This window comes from Rhineura floridana, chromosome 11, assembly GCF_030035675.1.
Source record: "Rhineura floridana isolate rRhiFlo1 chromosome 11, rRhiFlo1.hap2, whole genome shotgun sequence".
NCBI lineage: Eukaryota > Metazoa > Chordata > Lepidosauria > Squamata > Rhineuridae > Rhineura > Rhineura floridana.
This window is the reverse complement of record NC_084490.1, coordinates 14756495-14781229: the sequence shown is the minus strand read 5'-3', so window position 1 is coordinate 14781229 and position 24735 is coordinate 14756495. Positions and strand designations below refer to the sequence as shown.

The window sequence follows — 24735 nt, the reverse complement described above, 5'->3', positions numbered from 1 at the left end:
AAATACCTGGCTGATTTTTAATTAATTTAAGAAATTTAGCATTGGAGTCAATGATAAGCCTGGGCATGCTTAGTAAGAACCAACTGTCAGTGTTCCAAAAGTCAGACTCGCAGCTGTTTGGCATGGCTAATCAGGGGGCCAGACTCACGCCAAACCTTTATTTCACTTGAGACAGCCATGGTTTTCCCCAAAGAATTCTGGGAAGTGTAGTTTGTGAAGGGTGCTGAGAGGAGACTCCTATTCCCCTGACAGAGCTCAAGTGGCCAGAGTGGTTTAATAGTCAGCTGCTCTAATTGAAGCTCTGTGAAAGGAACAGGACATCTCCTAGCAACTCTCAACACCCTTCACTAACTACACTGGGAGATTCTTTGGGAGAAGCCATGACTGTCTCAAGTGAAATAAAGGTCTGGTGTGGATGTGGTCAGGGACAGCTTTGGTTTATTTATTTTTTTGGGGGGAGGCTACATGTGCCTACTGTAGAATAAAAAGGTGAAGGAAATGCTGAAAAACATTTATTGTTGTGAGCCAGGCTGGCAGGGGGTGGACCGACAAGGAGAAGGCTGACGAGGAGGACTTAAACTGGGATGTTCTAGCTGAAGAAGGACCGAGTGAGGAATACTGAAGCTACTCACACTCTAGATCAGCCTTTCCCAACCAGTGTGCCTCCAGATGTTGTTGGACCACAACTCCCATCTTTCCTGACCATTGGCAATGCTGGCTGAGGCTGATGGGAGTTGTGGTCCAACAACATCTGGAGACACGCTGGTTGAAAAAGGCTGCTCTAGATGTTGATGGGTCACCTCCAGCAGCTCCAGAGACACTGCTGAAGAGACCAGCAGACCTGCTGACACTCCTCAGCCTGATGAAGTACCTCTTCTGGTGCCCATGCTGCTGCCAGACAGCCCTCCCCTCACAGAGGAAGAGGACAGGACAGTGTCTGAGGTGCAACCTTTGCCTCACTCCAGGAGGTGAATGTGCAGGGAGATTCAACAATCCCAGCACTTGCACCCAGCAATGACTCGGGGCACATGCAAGCAGGGAGCCTGCCCAGCCTTATTTAAACTGGGCAAGGGGGCTGGGTTAGTTGCTGAGTCAACATCTTAGTGCTGCCAAGTTGTTCCTAGTTATCTAGAGAGGGATGCTGAGTTCAGAGTAAGCTGTAGGTAGATTCATGAAGCACACTGAACTGAAACTTTCTCTCACTTCAATAAAAATAAAAACTACAGCTGTGTTTGAGTTCTTCAAGTTCGGACAGGAATATGATATTGTTCACGATGTTTTCCTTTTGGAACAGAAAGGGGCTTCACCTCTGCCCATTGCCCACCCACCCAATCTTCTCCCCTCCCTTTTCCTCTCTCCTTCTCCCCTTCCTGCCTTCCTTCTCCCCTCCCTGCCCCTCCCCCAAGTCAGCTTCACCTATCCTAAGCATGATTGCACAGGAGTAAATCCCATTGGACATAAAAAGCATGCAAATGATCAAACCTTTCCCCCTCTCCTCCTCCCTCCCATCACCTTTTTGTTCCTTCCCTCCCCTTCCTTCACCCCTCTCCCTCCCCTTCCTCCTCCCTTCTCCCTCCCTCCCTCCCTCTCCTCTTCTTCCTCCCCTGTCGACTGCAGCCCTCTCTCTCTCCTCCTCCTCCTCCCCCCATGGTCAGTTTTACCTATCCTAACCATGATTGCATGGGAGTCCCATTGAACTTAATAAGAATGCAAATGATCAGACCTGCTTTTCACCTTCTTCCCCATTATCTCCCTTCCTCCTCCCTTCTTCCCTCTTCTCCTCCTTCCCCCCATGGGCAGTTTTAACTATTCTAAGTGTTATTGCATGGGACTAAATCCACCGAACTTAATAAGCATGCAAATGATCAAATCTACCCTTCTCCTCACCTCCCCTTCCTGCCTGCTCCCCTCCCCCTCTTCCCCTCTGCCCTCCCTCCCCTCCCTCCTCCTCTTCCCCCTCCTCCCTGCTCCCATGGTTTAAGCATAGAGTGATTTAAGCATAGCAGGCTGAACACATGAATCTTCAGCAGGCCAAGTTTGTTTTTTCCAACAGCTAGATTCATTGCTTAAGTAGCAACATATTGTAATCAGTCTGATATTATATCAAACTGTAGTTTCAGATTCAGCTGTTAATGAACTCAAAATAGGAATAGAACATAACCTCCAGTTTGAAACACAAAAGGCTGTCTTTACCATCATATGACATTGACGAATAAAAGGCTTTGAAATTAATAAAAATAAATTTGACCCAGAATGCTGGGATGAATAATGAGAAAAATGTGATTTTTCTAGGTTAGATTCTCTGTAGAAACAGTAGTAACACAGAAAAGAAGCAAAGTAAGAAGAACACCAAGAAACATAAAAAAAATGTGATTCTCCATCTTTGGAGATAGCAGGTGTTGCCACCACTCACCATATGCTCAGAGTTACAAAATTCTTCCAAGCTACACGGGAAGTGAATTGGACTGTGAAAAATCAACCCAAATTGTGTTTGCATTTTGACAAATGTGTAGGGCAGTACAATATCTCAGAGAGGAGGTCAGGTCTCCTGCTCCCCTGGTGCATTCACTATAGCTGCCCATTTTTCCTGCTTTTTAAAGTTTGATAGAAATATCTGTTGGCTATAGGTACGTTCTTAAACCACAAGGTTTTTCTGCCTATTAGTGAATAGTTTTCTCGGTTTAACCATCACTCCTGATGCTCATGGAATTTAATACAGAGATATAGATAAGTAACATATATTAATTGTTATCTGTATCTGTTTATTGTATATATCTTGATAAAAGCAATTAATGAGGGGGAGAAAGAAACTATCACAAGAAATTGATGAAAGGCAGGTGAAACCAGTTTTCAGAAGAAATGGTGTCAGTCAGGAACCATATTTTTTTTCCTTACAAGCTGATCCCTGGTGTTCAGCTCCGGCCTCAGGACAATAATGTAGCATTTGGGGAGGAAGATGCAACCCACCAATCCAGCACTAGAGGCCAAGATGGAGAAGATATCCACAGCCACCATATATTTCCCTTTGGTGCTCAGGTAGGTTGGGACAAAGGACAACCAAACACTGCAAAACACCAACATGCTGAAGGTGATTAGCTTGGCTTCATTAAAAGTATCAGGCAATTTCCTGGCAAAGAAAGCCACAGTGAAGCTGATGATGGCCAGAAGCCCCATATAGCCCAAAACAGTATAAAACATTGCTGTTGATCCTTCATTGCATTGCACAATGGTCTGGCTAATATGGGAGTGCATATCAAACTCTGGGAAAGGAGGTGAGATTGCCAGCCACACTGCACAGACACCAGTTTGAATGAGAGTGCAGAGGATGATGACTGACATTGCCAGTCTCTTCCCTACCCATTTCCTCATCCTGTTTCCTGGCTTGGTGGCCATGAAGGCCAGAACCACAGTGATGGTTTTAGCCAACACACAAGAAACAGAGAGGGAGAAGATGATTCCAAACACTGTTTGTCGGAGAAGGCAGGTCACCTTCCCAGGCTGTCCAATGAATAAGAAGGAGCACAGAAAGCAAAGCAATAGGGATGTGAGGAGAGTGCACGTGATGTTCCAGTTGTTGGCCTTGACAATGGGAGTGTTCTGATGTTGAATGAAGATCCACATTACCATAAGGGTGGTCAGAAAAAGGAAAAGGGCAAATGAAGCCAGCATTATTCCCAAGGGTTCTCCATATGTTAGATAAATTATATGTTTAGGGATGCAGAGATCCTGTTTCTTGTTTGGATGCTGATCCTCGGGGCACTTGTTGCAATGGTCTGCATCTGAAAATTAGAAGTCTCAGTAGTTAAAAACTTATATGTACCCTCTGGAACTAGATGGAATGAACTATTCATTAGCACAACACCACATATGCCTTTGAACAAGTTTTCCTGGAGAATAATACAATCCATTCCTTTCACTTGGGAAGAACTGATATGATAAACATAATGTAGAATGTTGTGGTGAACCGGAGATAATAATGACACTGACCGATTCAGTTAATTTGGTGTTAATATTTAGAAATATCACTCAGTCCTCTTGAATATTTACTCAAACATTTCAACATTATCCGATATAGGAAGGTGAAAAGAGGATATAAATTTTCCATTGAATAATTTAAAATTCAGGATCCCCTTCCTTCCAGGATCAGGAAGTAGCAGTGCTTTTATTCAATGCTTTACCAGAAGATTCCATATAATTAGTAGCAGATCATATACCCCATTGCACAACTGTTCCTGGAAGTTTGCCCTGGAAGTTTGCCCTTGGGGGAGTGTAACCCACTGGCTGAAACAACACCCCACAACCCTAATTTTTAATTTAAAACCACTTAAAACCTAAATTCAGTGTCTGGATTATTTTTGATTGCAACCCCTCACATACAGCACACTGCAATAGTCTAAATAGAGGTTTACCAGAGCATTGGTCACTGTGACCAAGCTATGTCCATCCAGTTAAGGAAACAATGTTATACAGTGCTTCCCACCGATGCAGTACCCCCCCATAAGCAGGATAGCATAGCCAGAAGGATACTATAGCTGATTGTATTTTGAAAGTTGCTGAGATGTCAGGTAGTATCAACAGGAATTTTCTCTCAGTAAATATTATCCTACGATGCAACCACCTAGTCTCTGGATGGGTGTCCAGGGCCTATAGAATACAGTGAATCTCTGTGTCCACGATGAGGGATGTCCACATGTAGAGGGGGAAGTTCATCCTCCCCAGCCTTCTCTGCCCTTGATGCTCTGCTGTCAGTGGTTTGACAGCAACAATAGTATAAAGTGTGTTTGGTAGGATCACTGAGCCTATGGGTTTTGGTGAAATATATTGTGACCTCTGAGTGGTGAGAGACTTCCAGGGGGTCCTTCACATACCCAGGGCTTGGTTTCCTTGGAATGAAGGTCAGTGGAGGCTGTGGTATCTTTGGGACATAAGGTTTATTTACACATATATACATACTGAATGTAAGATGGAGGGGATTCGCAGCATTAACATCCCAACAGATGTTGCTTCCTCATTAGGTTTCTAGAGGGTTCCTCAAAACCATACTTTGAGGTTTAGCACAGATAGCAGGGAAAGCATCTCTGTGTCTTTTCAGCTTCCAGTCACATCAGACTTTAACACATAGCAACTGGCCATTTAGGAGCATCACTGGCCACTGGTTCCCATGCCAACACATCTGCTCTTGATCAAGTCTTTAAACATGTAAATCAGATCCATCAACTTAACAAAGAAACTGGCTTGACCTGGGAAAATACAGAGTTACAGGCTTGGAGGGTATCCACAGACATAGTCCCCAAACCTATAACAATATATTTAAATCCCTAAACCTGTAACAGTATATTTAAAGGGAGGGAAAGAAAGAGGAGTGTATAACATTCCAGTGTATAAATTCACAGTCGGAGAATGCTCCTGGATTCATTTTTGCCACTAGAGGCCTAGCTGACGTCAGTGGTCAAGAGTGCCTTAAAAACCCCACTGTCATTTGGTAAGACAGCTATGGCCATGTGCTGGTAACCTTCAGGCTGGATTATGCAATGCACTATACTGTATGTGGGACTGCCTGTGAGGTTGACTCAGAAGCTGCAGCTAGTTTAAATACAGTCGCTTGACTACTCACTGTGGCAGACAATTGCCATCATATTATGCTGATGCTGAAAGAACTGCACTTGTTAGGTATCAAACTAAGTTGCTAGCACTGGTGTTAGGAACCTCTATACAGCTTGGAAACTTAAAGATCTTCCCATCCCATCTATACCCAACCGGTCACTCTGTCCTGCAAGACACCATTTCATTTGGAGATTGGAGCCATAAGATTTGGGAATTGGGCCTTTAATGTGGCAGCCAGGGCCAGCACCAAAGAGCAGCCAGGTGGGGCCCTGGCCAAGGGCCCCGCAGCCCACAGGGGCCCTAAAGGACCCCTCGTTAGTGTGGGGGAGTACAGCTCCCCTGCTGGACCCCGCTGCGGATCACAGGGAGGGAGCTGCCTGCCTGCTCGCTCACTTGCCAGCCTGCCCTAGCCCACTTGCTCACCCTCCTCAGCCACCCACTCACTCACCCGCTCTCTCGCTTGCCCACCCACCCCCACCTGCCCACTCACTCACCCACCTACCCACTCGCTCACCCCATCTGCTCGCTCGCTTGCCTGTCTGCCATCCCTGCACCCGCTCGCTCACCTGACCTCCCACCCACTTGCTCACCTGACCTCTTGTCTCCTATCTGCCCCCCGCTTCGTAGGTAGGTAGGTAGGGCATGCATATGTGCAATTGCCAGGGCCCAGGGCAGGCTGGTGCCCAAGGGCCCTGGCATGCCTGGCGCCAGCCCTGGTGGCAGCACCTGCCCTCCCATCACATATTAGGCAGGCATTGTCTCTATTATTTTGGGGGGTGAGCTCTGAAGGTATTTATTTTTCAACATGAATTTAAATTGATTGTTTTTATCCAAGTCTGCATTTGTATTGGATTTGGTTGTGTTTTTTTTAAAAAAAAATGTTAATTGCTTCAGGATGATTTATGAGATGTGATCCATATATATCTGAAAGAGGAAAAAATTCTATGCACCAGATCACTGTACAATGAAATAGAAACATCTCAATTTGTGTATGTGTTATGATGGGTCTTTCTAGATTCTTATATTCACAATTGCCCGTTCATGCATCAACATCATAATATGATGCTGTGAGCAGAAAGTGATTAACATACATGTGTAAACCAGCTGTTTGAGCACATTTAGTTTACAAACATCTAGACTACCACATTCAAGTAAATTGTGAAATGTCTACTTACCTGTCAGGTTTGAAATCATTCCTTCAGAGCACTGAACACAATCATAACAACAGATCTGTTTCCCCTGACGCACAATCTTGCTGTGCCCAGGATAGCAGCTCTCAACACATATGGATTTAGGTACACTCTAATAATATCCAGAAAGAAAGGAACCAGAATGTAGACCAATGATGGGGAACGTCCTGTCTTAAGGTCTCATTAGTAGGAAACACATTTTTATCCAAGCCATACCCATCTATACCACCCCTGATATCATGTGTGACATCAGGTGTGGAACAAGTAAAAATGCAAGTGCAAAGGAACAATCAGGATGTTCATAAAGAAGGTATTGTGATACACACACACTGTGGAGAAGACAGTTTTTCAAGATCAAACTAGTAAGTTCATGGGTTAGTTGACCTTTGTAAGTCTGGACTCTACAGAAACTATCTACTCAAGCAACTTTACAAAACAATTGTAAATGTATGGTTCAGCATGATAGAGTGGTATATGAACTGATTTGGGGGTATCCATCAATGACTAGACCTGACCAACAGCATTTCCTTACACTTATGTTACTGGGAACATATATACAGATGGGGTTGGCATCCAGTGAAAACAAATCTAAAATCACTTGATCCACAACATGCGGACCAATGTGTGGACTGGCTTGGTTTTGCCCCCTGGAATCCATGAATTAATGAATCCCCCATTATTGATTTTATTAGACATTATCTGAGGGTTGCTTATTTGCTTTCTTTTCTGGTTTTTTTAAAGTAATTACAATCACTTATAGTGAGACAATGCATTGACAGCAAAGTGTCAGTGAACACCTGACAGGTCCTGGTGATATGCCTTCATTTCCTGAGGTAATTCCAGATTCTTTAAAGACAAATAATGTATTTTACTTACATTTTATTGTACAAATCCCCCCAAGAATGACCACACATGTGTAAGACCTGTAACTCCTAGGAGACTTTCACTCAGACCACTTCATTTTCGTCAAACTTTTTTAAAAAAACAACTGTGCATTTTTGTTGTTTTTAGGATTTGTGCAGATTCCTTCTCAGTATCTGCACAGAACCAATACTGGGCATACTTTGCTCCACTCCTGTGTGGAATCAGGAACATGCAGAAATTAGCTCTGGGATCATCTATAAACCTGCAGTTCTGGAAATAACAGTATTTCCCACCTGGTTAAATTTGTGATTCCACACAACAGCACTTCCATTGATTATGACCTTTTTTCCTTCAGGAGTGTGTGGGTCAATCCATCCAACACGGACTCTATGGTTTGTCTTATTGGGGAATGTGACTGTGTTGATGATATCATATCCAGTTGCCAACTCTCCATTTTCATCAAAAAATATTTCTTCCCCGGCAGTATTGTTGAAGCGGACGTGTTTCAGAAAGGAGTGAAGCTAGTTTGGGGAAGGAAAAAACCATGAACTGAGGCCAGTGGTGGAAAAGGGGTTACTGTGATTTCCCTGGAATTTGCTGTATTGAAATCCAATCCCTTTTTGTCACTTTTTGTCAGAATTTATTTGCACTTTCCAAACGAATATAACCGAAACACAGCCATCCTTTGAATTTGCACTTATCTGAATTTTGCCATACAGTTCTCCAACTAATATTGTTTGCCAAAATGTATATTATTAGGGGAAAGTGTGCATAAAAATGAATGTGTGAAAATAACATAAACAAATATGTTATTTAAGGAGTAATTGCTTGCAGAAATGAGTACATTAGTCAAAACTGCATACAAAAATCTGTTTATTAAGAGACATTCATACTAAACTACTGAAGAAGTTTCACGAAGATTTCTTTTTAAACATTCACAAATTCCTGCACAGAATCTAAGATTAGAATCGAGAAATGAAAAGAATCAAAACTGACACATCATTCCATCCCTAAAGGTAAAGGTGTCCCCGCACTTATAGTGCGAGTCGTTTTCGACTCTTAGGGTGACGTCTTGCGACGTTTACTAGGCAGACCGTATATATGGGGTGGGATTGCCAGTTCCTTCCCCGGCCTTTCTTTACCCCCCCAGTATATGCTGGGTACTCATTTTACCGACCACGGATGGATGGAAGGCTGAGTGGACCTCGACCCCTTTTACCAGAGTTTTGATTTCCTCCTTCCGTTGGAATTGAACTCCCGCAGTGAGCAGAGCTTTGGCTGCATTCCCGCCGCTTGCCACTCTGCGCCACAGAGGATCCCTAGTTAGATGGAATAAAATGCTTGCCACCTTGCAGATATGCTGGGAAGGTGATATTCAACAAAGTTATTATCTTCAGTGATAATCTAGAATTATTACTGAGATGGAAGCCAGAATAATTTACACTGGTTTAAATGAAGTTGGTGTAAAGTACGCCAGAACCAAACCCCATTCAAGAGCAAGGCTATTGCCAACTGACCTAGCCCAAGCGTGGCAGAGGGAAAACAAGTCTGTAAAATAAAGTTTGACTTACACCACCCATTTTGCTGGTGTGAGTTCATCTGGGTTGCCTGCTCATGTGACTGAGCAGAATAGAGTTAAGATCCAGCATAAGTCCCCCCCATCACTCCTCCACAACACCCATTTTTCAGAGCTTAGATGTAGATGTACTGTCCTCAAGTCGATTCTGACTTATGGCGACCCTATGAATAGGGTTTTCATGAGGCCGAGAGGCAGTGACTGGCCCAAGGTCAGCCAGTGAGCTTCCTGGCTATGTGGGGATTTGAATCCTGGTCTCCCAGGTCATAGTCCAACACCTTAACCACTACACCACACTGGCTGTAGCTATGCTTTAAATAGAAGGTGCAGATATGCCCACCAGTGACTGGCCAAAGGTCACCCAGTGAGCTTCATGGCTGTGTGGGGATTTGAACCCTGGTCTCCCAGGTCGTAGTCCAACACCTTAACCACTACACCACACTGGCTCTCTTTTTCACAGCTTATGCCAGCATAAATTATGCCAGTTTCTCCTCAGCCAGCTGAGCTCTGGTTGAGTTGGGATAAGCAAGAATCCCAAGTATCTCCGCCTGAGTGAGCTGGCCTTGACTCTTAATAATGCTTTCTTCCCTTTGAAAATCATTTACAGGGTTCTCATTCAAAGTAAGAGCTTCCTTCCCTCCAAGGATTCCTGTATTGTTATTTTTCATCCCTGCTTCTTCATATTACTTCCCCTCTCCCATCATTCATCCTTCTCCACAAGAATTATGGGGTGCTCCCTTTATTCAAAATCCAGGAGTGCCACCATGTCAAGGGCTCCTCTGCTGTATTATTTATTTTTCATCCCTAATCCTTCAAATTAGTTGTCCCCTCTAATGGATCCTTCTTTGTTAAAGGATTTACAGGATGCTCATTCTAATAATTGTTATTAACAATAATTACTGGTCCTGGCAGCAGACTTGCCTGCCCCCTCAAATAATGCATCCTTTCCTATGGAAGGATTTAAGGTGGCCATTCAAAATACAGAGCCTTGAAAGAGTCCTATGCCCATCCCTATCCACTCATGGCTATATGGCTGTCCTTTTGCCCACCCATCTCATGGAACAGGAAAAACACTAGCATGAGAATTAGCAGGATTGAGCACTGACGGTGCAGACATTTCAAAGAAATAATTTTAAAAATGCAAATTTTAAAAGTGACTAGGATGAAAATCCCTGGAGCTTCCTGTCTGAAATTTGGCAGAGTTAATCAGTTTTCCACATTTCATGCAACCATGTGTGTATGTGTGTGGGAGAGTTATAGCTTTTTTAGTTTCTCAGCGCAAGTCAATGGGACTTCCAAAGATTTGTTTTTTCCCCAGATTGTGTTCTGGATGCAGGGGTCAGGTCAGACAGGACTGGTCTGGATGAGATCAGATCTGATCTGAATCACCAAATTGGTCTCCAAGTTGGATTGGGAAGGGTGTGTGTGTTACATGCACAGCACTAATATCTGGCATTTGTGTGATTTATATAGCAGTTCAGATATATGTATATAAGAATGCATTGTTGAAGTGCATGGTTGTGTATCAAAATTGTTAAATTATATACACACTGACATAACATATTATTAAAGTGCAAAACTTCTTGGGCTTGATTTACAGGTAGATTCAGCTAACTGAACCAGCCAATGAATCAGAGTACCTAGATTTTTTTTTTAAAGCAAAACTAAGGTGTGTCTTTTTTGTTAAACTCCATCAGATAACCATGGCTGGCAAACAAAGGCTTGGTAAATCTTCCCATTGGCTGGGCCAAGAGAAAAATGAGAATTTAAATTTAAGTTAAGTATCTTGAAGGTCAGAATATGTGCTGATGCTGAATGTGTTTAGCTTGCAAGATATACAGCCTTGCTCAACCTGATACCATCCAAATATTTTGAGGTAAAATTCTCATCATCCCTGAATGTTAGCTATAATTGCTGGTACCGATGGGAGTTGTAGTGAAACATTTCTGAAGGAAAGCAAGTTGGGGAATGCTGGTGTGGAAAATTTAGAACTCCACACCTTAACGTGGTGAGTGGGTTTGAAAGTGTTGAAGAAGCTGAGAGCAATGCTGTCAGGAGTCTAGACCAAGAGGCTAGACTCCTAGCAGGGGCACCCAAGGAGGAATGGTCAAAGCTGAGACACCAGACTAAGATGCATCCAAACTCAGAGGAAGGCAATGGTAATACCTCTTACCATGAGAACTCTATGAATAGACTATCCAATATGCAGCATTAGATAGTGCCGAGAGATGAGACCCCCCCAGGTCAGATGGCACTAAGGGAGCTACTGGGGAAGAACAATGGACAAATACAAGTAGCTCTGTCAGTAATGATTCAACTGGGTCAAAGCTGAATGAACCCCCCAGAGGCTGATGCGCACAGATGCAAAAGGAGAGTCCAGAGTTGTATGATGCAGACAATAAGAACATGGAATATGAGAAGAATGAACCAGGGAAAGTTAGAAATTGTCAAGCAAGAAATGGAACTAACAACATTGCAATACTTGGTGTGAATGAATTAAAATGCATGGAAATGGGACATTTTCAATCAGGCAACTACAAAATATTTTATGCAGGAAATGAGAAATTAAGAAGAAACAGCGTTGCTTTAATAGTGAGAAGTGATGTAGCAAAAGCAATCAGAAGCTATAATGCAAGGCCTGAAAGAGTGATATCGCTGAGACTTAACAGGACACCTGTCAACATCAGCATCATCCAAGTCTACGCTCCAATGGCAAATGCAGAAGAAGAGGAATTGGAAAGATTTTATGCAGACGTACAGGAAGAAATTGATCACACACACACCAAAACCAAGATGTTCTGATAATCAAGGGGGACTGGCGTTAAAGAGGAAAGCACAAAAGCAGGACTATAGCTGAACATCAAGAAAACTAAAGAAATGACAACAGAAGATTTATGTAACTTTAAAGTTGACAATGAGGGCATTGAACTTGTCAAGGATTATCAATACTTTCGCACAGATTTTAACCAAAATGGAGACAATAGTCAAGAAATCAGAAGAAGGCTAGGACTGGGGAGAGCAGCTATGAGAGAACTAGAAAAGGTCCTCAAATGCAAAGATGTATCACTGAACACTAAAGTCAGGATCATTCAGACCATGGTATTCCTGATCTCTATGTATGGATGTGAAAATTGGACAATGAAAAAAGTGGATAAGAGAAAAATCAACCCATTTGAAATGTGGTGTTTAAAGAGAGCTTTGTGCATACCACAGACTGCAAAAAAGACAAATAATTGGGTGCTAGAACAAATTAAACCAGAACTATCACTAGAAGGTAAAATGATGAAACCGAGGTTATCATACTTTGGACACATAATGAGAAGACATGATTCACTAGAAAAGACAATAATGCTGGGGAAAACAGAAGGGAGTAGAAAAAAGAGGACGACCAAACAAGAGATGGATTGATTCCATAACGGAAGCCACAGACCTGAATCACAAGATATGAACAGGGTGGTTTATAACAGATACTATAATATATAGGGTCGCTGTAAGTTGTAATCGACTTGAAGGCACATAACAACAACAAAGAAATACCATGGCATATATCGGGGTGATTCAAGACTAAGATGATAGATGATAGATGATAGATAGATGATTTCTTTGTGTCTCCTTCAAGCCAATAATCTTGTATCTGAAGTTGGGATATGCAAGCAAGAAACCTGCTCTACTGGTCAGGCTAGTTTCCTTTGTTCAGATAGCCTGTGAGTTAATGGACTTATTGAATGGTCAATCTGCATATTCAAAGGAAGCTAACTCTTTTCAGGGCAGAGACCCTCCTCCCCCATTAGTTGTCTGGACCCCCCCTTCCTGCAGCCAAGGAGGGGCTTGTGTGTGTTTTTATTCTAAGGTGGGGAGAAGCTTGGGAACTGGAGACAGACAGAGAGGCTTGCTTGCTGTCTGGACCCCCAAAGCTATGGGCAATGGGGAGCAAGATCTGATGGACTGTTAATGCTATAAACCCCTCCATCTTAAGCTCAGGCTGGAATGGATGTAAATAAAAAACATATATACTATAAGACACCATAGTCTCTGCTTACCTTTCAAAGGAAACCAAGCCCTGGGTAAGTGCAGTAACCACTGAAAGTCTTGCACTGCTCAAAGGATGGGATGGAATGGGTTCAACCAGTGAAAGGCATTTATGTCCATGTGTTATAGTAGAGATGGACATTAGTTCCTACCTGCCATGGATGAGCTTTAGGAATATTCCATGTGCCCCCATCTCCCATTGCCTTCTGCTTAGATCTTGATGAAATCATGGCATGGAGAGCATGTGCAACAGCATAAACAGCATTGTAGATACTGTAGCTCTGACCAGACATCCCCATTTCAAACACAGTTTCAGAGAGGCTCCTCAGCTTCTCTTCCCCAGTACAGTTTCCTGTGTTTGGGTCATACAAATTGTTTATGGGGAAGGAGCATGCAAATACAGTGGTCCAGAAGTAAAGGATCATATACAGCTTAGATTTATTAGGATGTAAACTTTCAAGGAACTCTTTATATCCTGTCACTTCATTTGTGTGGATTATAAAGGATAATGTTCCATTGAAGGATTTGGGTGTGAATAAATCTTTATTGGATACAGCTGCAAAATCCCACTGAGCTGTTATGATCCAAATCTTCTCTAGTGGTTTCATTTTATCATTTTCATGTACTAAAAGAACCATTCGTAATCCCTCCATAGACCGTGAATCCCCATGAACAAGAATCACATTGGTTTCGGTTGATGAGAGAATATAACTTGTCATTTGTAATTTCTCATTAAGGTGATATATTTCATCTGTGAACTTAGTAGGTGTTGGGATAAATTGCTTAAAAGCAATACAAATATTGTTGTGGTGCAGCCAGGAAATGAGAGTCCTCAACAGCATTTCTCCAATGTCATCATCTGAAACAATAAGGCCAATCCAGGTCCATCCAAAATGCTGCAACAGCTGAACAATCCCAGCATACTGGGACCTTTCATTTGGGATCATCTGATAGACAGAAGGGAACTGTGTTTTATCGCTCAGTGCAGGGTCAAAGGAGGCATAGCTGAGCTAAGAACAATAGAGATGGTGTTTTTAGACCTACAACCAATCTCTGTTCTTTGATTTAAATTACTTCATTGAAAAGTCAAGGCAGATAGAAGGTTAATCTATTTTTATATTTAATCCTTCAACAAATAGCATCACTATCAGGACAGAATTAGTAATGGGCTAACTAGATATGAAATACAAATACATGCATCAGTGCTATGCCCATTTTAAAGGGGGAAATAATCTTTTGGGGGGAGTTCAGATCTGTGCATTAATTGAGAGAAAAGACAGGTTCTGTTCTTTTTGTTCCTATGTTAATATTCTCCAAATTTCCCACATTGAGCTGGTTTTTCCACTCCTATAAGAATTCAGACATGGCACATAGGGCATGGACATTGTGAAGAGATAATCTGGAGTTAGAAGTAGGAAGTAATGAAATAATTAAATGTGAGAATGAGTGCACACACCAATGTTTACACACCTTAATGGAAGGTATATTTGAGGGAGAAATGTTTTCAACATTGTAGAAATGGAAGGAGCATCATGAATCTGACTTCTTCCAAAATAATAAAAAGACTATTATCACAATTCCCTTGGATAGCTCAGGCAGAAAAAAATAGAATGAAAGTAAAAAATAACAAGTGCAGCTTAACAGGTCCAATTAAGTTCCAGGTTGTTTTGGCAACTGAGTTTATTATGATGGCCTAACCAAACAGGTTTCTACTGCAAAAAGTGCAACTTCTTTCGTGTTCACTCACATGGTTTAATGGTGAGGTCCTCTAGATTTGCCTCTTAGAGAAGCAGAACACAACATACAGACTTCAAGGCATGCATTTCCCCATAAAATATAGTTAATGCTTGCTTGAACAAAACCTATATGGAGCTAACAGCCAAGCCTTTTAACCACACCAGTTTTGAGCATTCAGAAACCACACCACACATTTAAAGCACTTTTATACCACTTTAACATTTATGGATTTCCCCCAAAGAGTCCTGGGAATAGTAATTTGTTAAGCATGCTGACCTCACAGACCTACAACCTCAAGTACCCTTAACAAACCACATTTTCCTGGATTCTCCATGACAGTTCAATTGCTATAAGAGTCGTTTTAAAAGTATGGTGTGGATGTGATGGAAAGCAAATAAATAAATAAAGGAAAGTGTCCCCTTAATCCCCTACTGGTTGCACTAATGTATATAGGCAGACAGACACACCTGTGGCATCTTGTAGATATTTAAGATGTGTGGCATATGCTTGGAGTTATGAGTGTTGAGCCCACCAATGATTGCCATTAACCTCTGTGCCTTGCCACAGATGTAGTTAAGGGGGTTCCCCCGTCTTATGAAAAGGAGATCCATAGTTTCATAACAGGTTCCCATTTCATTGAAAGTATTTCGAGCAAAGATGTAAGACAGTGTGATGTTGGGTAAGAGGTGGGTATTCTTATAGATCTCATTCATAGCAAACGTAAAGACAAGGACTTGGTGGTAATTTTTCGGCAATAGGCTGCAATGACATTTCAATGAAGACTTAGTGTTGTTGAATATTTATTGATTTAATGTACATACAGTGGACCTATTACCATTCAAATCTATACCAGACACAGAGCTGTGCAGTAGGAAATATATTTATAACATAGCTCAGTAGTAAAGCATCTGTTTGCGTGCAGAAGGTCCTAGGTACAATCCCCAACATTGCCAGAGAGGATTGGGGATGTTCCCTGTCTGAAATAATAGTGTCACTTCCAGCAGTCTGGACAATACTAAGGTAGATGGACTCAAGGATTGCCTCAGTATAAGACACCTCCCTGTGTTCTTTCCGATTCCATGATTTTACAAGGCAATTGTTTCATTTGGAAGGAGAACACCATGAAAATTGAGTAAAAGGTATCCACCTCTACGTTTCTGGAGAAAGAATTGTATTAATGGTCTTGATGTCCCAAAGCACATTTAGAATAATTGTGATCAGTAATCTCACTGCAAGTTCTTATCTTCATTGGTCCTTTTCTGATTCCCCTTTTCTCATAATGTGCTACCATGGACAGGAGAGAGAGAGGGAGAATGTGCTACTCTGTGGGAATTTTAATTCAGTCCTATCACTCCATTCATATAATAAAAGATTTACTTACAAGACACTGGTATCCAGACCTGGAGTGCTATTATATGTGATCTCGTTAAAAAGATGAACAAAACAAGAAACAAATTCAGCAATAACAATATTCTCAGGTATGTCAAAGATACTTTGAACCTTTGACTGCCAGCAACTTCTGCTGACCATATTTTTGCTGATAATCTGAGGCAGCTGCAGCAGCAAAAGGAGCAGCAGCAATGACATCCATCTGACTATTAAAAAATCTTTGCCCCAGCTGGACACACTCATTGTGACAGCCTGAAAACCCCACAAGCGTTTGTGTTCCACTTATTCCAATCTGAATTTTCAAACATCTGTTTTACTGAACTTTTCCAAAGACCTGTTTCTAAAAGGTTGTTTTGGAACTAGTCTTTATAGATGGAGATAAGCATTTCATCAGCTCCTGAGGTGGATTTATCTGTGTTTAATTCTTTCTGATAGCAGTGGGGTCCCACTGCAATTACATGAGGACAGGTAGTTATAATAATTACATGGTAAATAATTAGCTTTTTCAAGATTGCTGTTAAAAAAGTTAAGGAAAAAAAATCTTTACCTTCTTCATATCCAGGGTTAACAAATCCTCAATGCTGGGAATTCAAGGAATGTTGGGTATTCCAGAGAGAACAAGAGTGCTCCTATAGCTGTGCTCGGAGGCAAACATTAGGGCTGTGCATAGTCCTTTAATCTGCCCCATGGTGCCCATATGGGGGGGGAGGCTGTGATGTCCTTATATGTTAAAAACTGTAAATATGGTAAGTGTGGGTTTATATAGGGATATATGGTAGGTGAATCGAGTAAGGGGGGGAGTACATGGGCTAGAATGCAGGAGAATGTTGGATGATGATTGGCTGAGGGTTGATCTAGTTTTGATGTACAAAGCCCTATACAGTTTGGGAGCAGGATACCTGAAAGACCGTCTTATCCCTTATATATCCAAGTGATCATTATACTCTGCAGGTGAGGGCCTCCTGCAGATACCATCTTATCAGAAGGCCCATTGCCCACAAAATAGGAAATGGACCTTTAGTGAAGTGGCACCCACCCTTTAGAATTCCCTCCCCTTAAATATTAGACAGGCACCATCTCTGTTATCTTTTTGGTACCTACTGAAGACCTTCCTCTTTCAACAAGTTTTTAAGTTGAGACCTTATCCCAGTCTGTGTCTGTGTTGGAATTGCTTTTTAATATCTTCTTAAACTTTTTTTTAAAAATAGTTTTTAAACATTTTTAAAAGATATTTTAAAGCTTTTTTTAATGTTTTGTTTTATTATCAATACCTTGGCACAGTGATCAACCAAGATGGAGACAACTCTCTCCACCACTTTCCCCAAGAAGGAGGTATTTGCAACTGATTAGTAATTATTTAAGACAAAGGGGCACCTTGGAAGAAATATACAAGGGGCGCATGATCAATAAGGCTGAGGTTTCCCTAAGGTTTCCCCTTCTTGGCTCATGGCAGAGATGTGCACGTGGCTGTGAAGCTCTCCCCATGCAATTCACAGCAACAATCCTGCCACGAATAGCGGAAGGGGAGCGGAGGGCCCCCTCAGGGCTCCCTGTAGCCCCAGGGGCCCTCAGCCAGGGCCCCACCTGCCCACCCTTTAGAACTGGCTCTGCCAAGAACCAGTTGGTGGGGTGGGGATTAACAAGAGCAGCAGCGAATATAATGCTGAACACTGATTCATTAGTCAATGATAGATTCACTCCTGAGACTATTACCAGGTTTGGGGACACATGCTTTTAATTGGGAGTAGGGCAGGCGAGGAGGGCTATCAACCTTCTTGTGTATGCAAATAACATTTTTTAAAAACACAAAGTAAGTACATTGATGTTAACATAGTTTAACTCTCAGCATCCCCTTTTTATCAGTCTCAATAGTTAAAAAAACTATTGAGATATGTCCTAATATATACCTTGAACACAGAAGAAAGATAGTGGAGTGTCAGTAGTTGGACTAGGCTTAACAACAGTGCATTGGCAAGGTTTTCTTCACACATATACCCCCACCTGCCCACCCACCTCCCCACCCACTTACTCACACCCACACACGGGCATTCCTTGCTAAGTGAAGAAGCTGATGAACGTACCCACCAAACATGTTGGAATTTTATACCCCATTGCTTTACAAACATAAGTGTCATAATGTGTCTGTGAACCGACCTTAAAAGAAGCAGTAAGAAGAAAGTTAAGAATGGCAGGTGAAGTAAATTATGAGAATGCAATATTACTTAGGTACCATAATATTTTTTCTTACAAGATGATCCCTTGTGTTCAACTCAGGCCTCAGCATGATAATGTAGAATTTGGGGAGGAAGATGCAACCCAACAATCCGGCACCAGATGCCAAAATGCAGAAGATCTCCACAGCCACCATGTATTTCCCCTTTGTGCTCAGGTAAGTTGGAACAAAGGATAACCAAACACTGCAAAACACCAACATGCTGAAAGTGATGAGTTTGGCTTCATTAAAAGTATCTGGCAGCTTCCTTGAAAGGAAGGCCACAGTGAAGCTCATCATTGCCAGAAGCCCCATGTAGCCCAGGATGGTATAAAACATAAGAGTTGATCCTTCATTGCATTGCACAATGATCTGGCTAATATGGGAGTGCATGTCAAGCTCTGGGAAGGGAGGAGATGTTGCCAGCCACACTGCACAGATGCCAGTTTGAATAAAAGTACAGAGGGCAATGACAGACACCGCCAGCCTCTTCCCTACCCATTTCCTCATCCCTTTTCCTGGTTTGGTGGCCATAAATGCCAGAACCACAGTGATAGTTTTAGCCAACACACAAGAAACAGCGAGGGAGAAGATGATTCCAAAAACAGTTTGTCGGAGAAGGCAGGTCAACTTCCCAGGCTTTCCAATGAATAAGAAGGATGTCAGAAAGCAAAACAAGAGGGAAGTCAGGAGGGTGCATGTGATGTTCCAGTTGTTGGCCTTGACAATGGGAGTATTGCGTTGTTGAATGAAGATACATATTACTACAAGAGTGATGAGAGAAATAAAGAGAGCAAACAAAGTCAGAAGAATTCCCAAGGGCTCTCCATGTGATAGGAAGCTGATATGTTTAGGGATGCAGTGATCCTGCTTCTTGTTTGCATGCTGATCCTCAGGGCACTTGATGCACTGGTCTGCATCTGAAAAATATGTCTCAATAGTAAAAAAAATGTAGATGCACCCACTTAAGCTAGATAGCATCAACTGTTTCTTGTAGCATGATATACAGCTTTGACATTTCTTCTTGGAGAATAATGGAATCATTTATTTTCATGTTTAAACTGAAGAGGTAAACATAATGAGAAAGTTTTGCTAACAAAAATGGGCAATAACAATCATGGGTGATTTGGTTCATTTGGTGTTAACGTTTAGTAGCATCACTCATTTTTCTTGAATACTGATACAACATCCAGCCAAAATAGGAAGTTGAGAAGGGGATACAAAATCTAAACAGAATCATTTTTAAAAATTAGGATTTTTATTTCAGGTATTAGGAATAAGCAGTACTTTTCTTCAAAGTTTTACAAGAACATGCCATAAAAGCACATATAAATTGTACATTCTAAAGTGGTAGATTTAACAGTCAGTAGGTTCCCTAACTGTTTATTGGGGGGGGGGGAAACAGCAACAGGAGGCCCTAGAAGAGTTCAAACTTCCAAGGCATAATTCCTGTCCACTCAGGCTTAAACTATTTTTAAAGAAACTCACTCCTAGCATATTTATTTATTTGTGACATTTTTATGTTGTCCTGTGACATAAATTTCTTAGAATGGATTCCAAAAAGAAGGAGAAAAAAAAAGGATTTCATCTGGAGTGACAGGAAAACTCTTGCTAGGGTCTTATTTCTATAGTGGTCCATTCACACAAACATAAGATCATAGCTGTGTGATACTATGGGCAGTAAGTGATGAACATGCATGTGTAAAACAGCCCCTTTAGAAAATTCATTTTACAAAACCTGGACTATAATCCCCATGTAGCTGTACAATCCCTACTTACCTGTCATGTCTGAAATCATTCCTTCTGAGCACTGAGGACAATCATAGCAACAAATCTGTTCTCCCTCTCTCACAATCCTGCTGTGTCCAGGAGGGCAACTCTCAACACATGTTGATTTGGGTAGGATCTATTAAGAAAGAGAAAATAATTAGTGTGTAGATCAGTGGTGGGGAACCTCTACCCTGTGGGCCTAATTAGTCCCCAGAGGGGTCATTTGACCAGTGAAGCTGTTTTCCTAGACATGCCCATAATTACAATTATAATAATAATAATTATCTTTATTTATACCCCACCATTTTTCCAAAACTGGAACTCATGGCGGCTTCCAGATAAAAAATACATATAATTAAAAACATACAAAGTCTACATTAAAATAAGATTAAACTATTTCCAATATTAAAACCATACACACATATAGCTAAAAAAGTTCAAACTAGTTTAAAAATGATATAATAGATATTAGCAATGCAGCACCCTTCACACCCTATCCTTAGCCTTCAATTCCAAAAGCTTGTTGGAATAGGAAGGTCTTTGCTTGTCGGCGGAAGGACTGCAAAGAGGGGGTCAATCTTACCTCCCTAGGAAGGGAATTCCAAAGCGTAGGGGCAGCCACCGAGAAGGCCCTCTCACGCGTCCCCACTAGTCGTACTTGAGAAGATGTGGGTATTGAGAGAAGGGCCTCTCCTGAGGATCTCAGAGCCCAGGCAGGCTCAGACAGGGAGATACAGTCTGATAAATAGCCTGGACCTAAGCCGTACAGGGCTTTATAGGTCAACACCAGCACTTTGAATTGTGTCCGGAAACAGACTGGCAACCAGTGGAGCTTTCTTAACAGGGGGGTAGTACGGTCCCTGTAACCAGCCCCAGTTAACGTTCTGGCTGCAGCACGTTGTACCAACTGAAGTTTCCGAACAGTCTTCAGAGGCAGCCCCATGTAGAGCGCGTTACAGTAATCTAAACGGGATGTAACTAAGGCATGTGTCACCGTGGCCAGATCAGACAGCTCAAGGAACGGGAGCAGTTGGCGCACTAATCTTAATTGTGCAAAAGCACTCCTGGCCACTGCAGAAACCTGGGCCTCCAAATTTAACGCTGAGTCCAGGAGCACACCCAAAATGCGAACCTGTGTCTTCAGGGGGAGTGTAACCCCATCCAGCACAGGCTGTATCCCTATTCCCTGATTCGCCTTACGACTGACCAGGAGCACCTCTGTCTTGTCTGGATTAAGCTTCAATTTGTTCACCCTCACAGGTCAATGGCTAAGGGGTCGAACAGGAATCCCCCAGCACCACTTTCTGGGTTCGTCCTTCCAGGAAGGAATGGAGCCACTGCAAAACAGTGCCCCCAAGTCCCATCCCAGCAAGGCGGCCCAGAAGAATACCATGGTCGATGGTATCAAAAGCCACTGAGAGGTCCAGCAGAACCAACAGGGATACACTCCCCCTGTCCAGTTCTCTGCGTAGGTCGTCCACCAAGGCGACCAAAGCCGTCTCCGTCCCATAACCAGGCCTGAAACCAGATTGAAATGGATCCAGATAATCTGTTTCATCCAAGAATCCCTGGAGCTGGGAGGCCACCACACGCTCTATTACCTTACCCAAAAATGGAATATTGGACACTGGCCAGTAATTATCCATTATGGAGGGGTCCAGGGAGGGCTTTTTTAACAAAGGCCTTACAACTGCCTTTGTCATGTCATGTATGAAGTTAGGTGTGGAACAGATAAAGACATAGGTGCAAAGGAGCAATTGGGAGCCTTAAAATATATTCCTGATAGTTCCTTGGAATGCAATGCATGTTCCACTGTGATTGGTTCCACTTAGGGGCTTCCAGCCCTGATTGGTTCCTAATGTTTATTTGCAGTACTGTTTGAATTCAAACCATATTGCAAAGAAAAAATGGATCACCCAATGTCATGGTAATTGCAAGTGATTGACAGGTGGGTAGCCACACCCACATGTCAAAATAGCTCTACCCCCAATCCCTGCAGGTGTGATGGAATGAATGAACAAACGAACAAACGAATAGGCTAGAGAACTTGGAAGGAAGAGATACAGTACTGCTTGAATTCAAACCATATTGCAAAGAAAAAATGGATCACCCAATATCATGGTAATAGATTTCCCATCAGAGTTGTACATAAGTGTCGAAACAGAAAAGCCTCAGTTAAAAAAGGCCACTTTTCCTTCCTCCAGTTTAACTGTACAGTTTTTTTCATTCAATTCTAGCAAGTTGGCCAAGCTTCCAGGCATGTGAATGCAGAGAGATACACAGGCTGACCGTCCATATATGGCTTTTCCTACTTCAGTTCCTTTTTCCTGCTGACTGGCTTGCAATGCATTGGATAAGCATGGGAAAGCCATGTTCCCTGTCATTTCTCCTTCATTTCTCCTGTAAAAGGTGTGTGTCAAGACCCTCAATTTACCAGTCCTTTTGGACGTGGTCCCTCACCTTTCAATTGGCCAGTCCTCTGGGGATGGTCCCTCATTTGAACACTGCTGCTGGAAAGTACAAGGCTCATTCTGCTTTGACCTTAATAGGTGAGGAATTGTCCATTCTTTTCCAGTTTTGGATAATGGCTTTCCCGCCTGAAGCAGGGGGATGTTTGCTGCCACCCAACTTTTAGAAGGCTCGGGAACCTTTTCGTGGTTTACAAAGATGGTCAGTTGGGGTTACCTGACCAATGAGATGTGAGGTAGAAAGTGGGTTTAAAAGCCCACTCCTCTCTCTAAACCTTGCCTCTTTTTGCCTTGTGGCATCAAAAGCATGCTCCTACTGGGACAAGAGAGGCTCCGCTTCACCTTAGGGTGTTGCACCTTACCCAGATCATAGGAGAGTGTAGAGTCTTGAGTGCCCTGGTCTGCGGTGGCTTCACGCCTCGCCAGCTGCTTGCTGGCCCCAGCCTGCCCGGGGCCGCGTGGTTTACCGGGTCACAGGAGGAAAAGGAGGCCTTCCCAGGGTGTGTGATTGCTCTTGGATCTTAGCCCAATCATATGCTCATTTTTTTAAAAAAAGATAGATTTCTGGTTCTTGCTTCAAGTGCTGATTTAGTGTTTGGGAAATCTATAATATAAAGCTTTTACAGGGCTTGTTTAAACCGATTTAAATTTATTTCTAAGAAATATCAGTTGTTTACTGCATGCTCCATAATATATAGGTACCTTCTTAAATTATTTTACGGCAGTCTCACACACAATAGGTGATTGCTGCCTGTCAGATTCACATTCATTTGTACATCTGACCGGCAGTACTTGTTTATATCATCTGAAGGAGAACCTTCGGTGGGAAGCCTGCATAGGTTGTGTGGCCATTTGCATCATGACCAGGCCGACATCTAGATCCCAAGCACTTCTCAGGGATTGTACAAGTGCTGCTGGCCAGATGTATGAGTAATTGAGCATTGGCCCATTCGTCATTTCCAATACTAACTCTTTTAGGGCCAGTGCAGTCCTGGCAATTGGTGGCTGTCTTAAACTATTGCGCACAAGCACTCTCTCAGACAGCCTTTTTGATGATATTTCAAATACACATTTAGAGGACTTTGTATTGCCATGCTAAAAGGCAGATCCAGTGCATCATGTCATTGGTCCTACGCTTATACTCCTTTTATTTCAGGAGTTGCTTGGTATTTACCTCCAAGGTCATTTCTCCTGATGGAGCATTATTTCGGTGCCTTTGTGAGGACACGGAAGTTGTGTGCTCATGTTTTTCATTTCAGTAGTGTCTCAGATAGGAGGTGTGTGGATATCCCCTGTGGCTTACCTTTTTGAAGGACTTCAACAGCTGTTCTTTCTTTGGGAGTAGAGGACTTGCTCCTGGAGACTGAAACCTACATAATAATAGACATCCCTACCTGGTTAAACTTTTGATTCCACACAATAGCACTCTTGTCAATGGTGAACTTTTTTCCTTCAGGAGCCAGTGGGTCCATCATTCCAATGCGGACTCTATGGATTGATAGATTGGGGAATGTGACCGTATTGATGATATCATAACCAGTTGCTAACTCTCCATTTTTATCAAAAAATATTTCTTCCCCAGCACTATTGTTGAAATGAATGTGTTTCAGAAAGGAGTGAAGCTAGATTGGAAAAGGAAAAAACCATGAACTGAGCCCAGTAGTGGGAAATAGTTACATTGGATTCCTTGGAATATCCTGTTGACATACAACCTGTTTTCCCCAATGAAATATCATATTGAAATTGTTGTGTCTTACTCATGTATGATTGATATAATTAATTTCCAGTGATAAAACTATAATTATTTCCAGATTTATTTCTAGATAAAGTAGAAATCCTCACATCATAAATTTGAAACATAGCTATTAAACAACTGGTCTTTGTCACTTTATATTT

At 42.2% G+C, this 24735-nt stretch overlaps 2 protein-coding genes across 2 annotated transcripts in view; both read right to left on the bottom strand.

The window, feature by feature from the left end:
• Positions 1-2865: 2865 nt before the first annotated feature.
• Positions 2866-15713, bottom strand: LOC133367463 (vomeronasal type-2 receptor 26-like). Its single transcript, XM_061591566.1, has 5 exons — positions 15468-15713; positions 13416-14273; positions 7952-8179; positions 6780-6906; positions 2866-3779 (listed from the first exon to the last, which is right to left on the bottom strand). The coding sequence occupies exons 1-5, from the start codon at positions 15711-15713 to the stop codon at positions 2866-2868; spliced, it is 2373 nt and encodes a 790-aa protein (XP_061447550.1).
• A 2894-nt stretch (positions 15714-18607) lies between these two features.
• Positions 18608-24735, bottom strand: part of LOC133367462 (vomeronasal type-2 receptor 26-like) — a 31809-nt gene continuing 25681 nt past the window's right edge. Inside the window, exons 4-6 of the mRNA XM_061591564.1 lie at positions 24234-24423; positions 20381-20507; positions 18608-19521 (exon numbers count right to left, since the gene is read on the bottom strand). Of these exons, the coding sequence (XP_061447548.1) occupies positions 18608-19521; positions 20381-20507; positions 24234-24423 (1231 nt within the window). The remainder of the gene's footprint in view (positions 19522-20380; positions 20508-24233; positions 24424-24735) is intronic.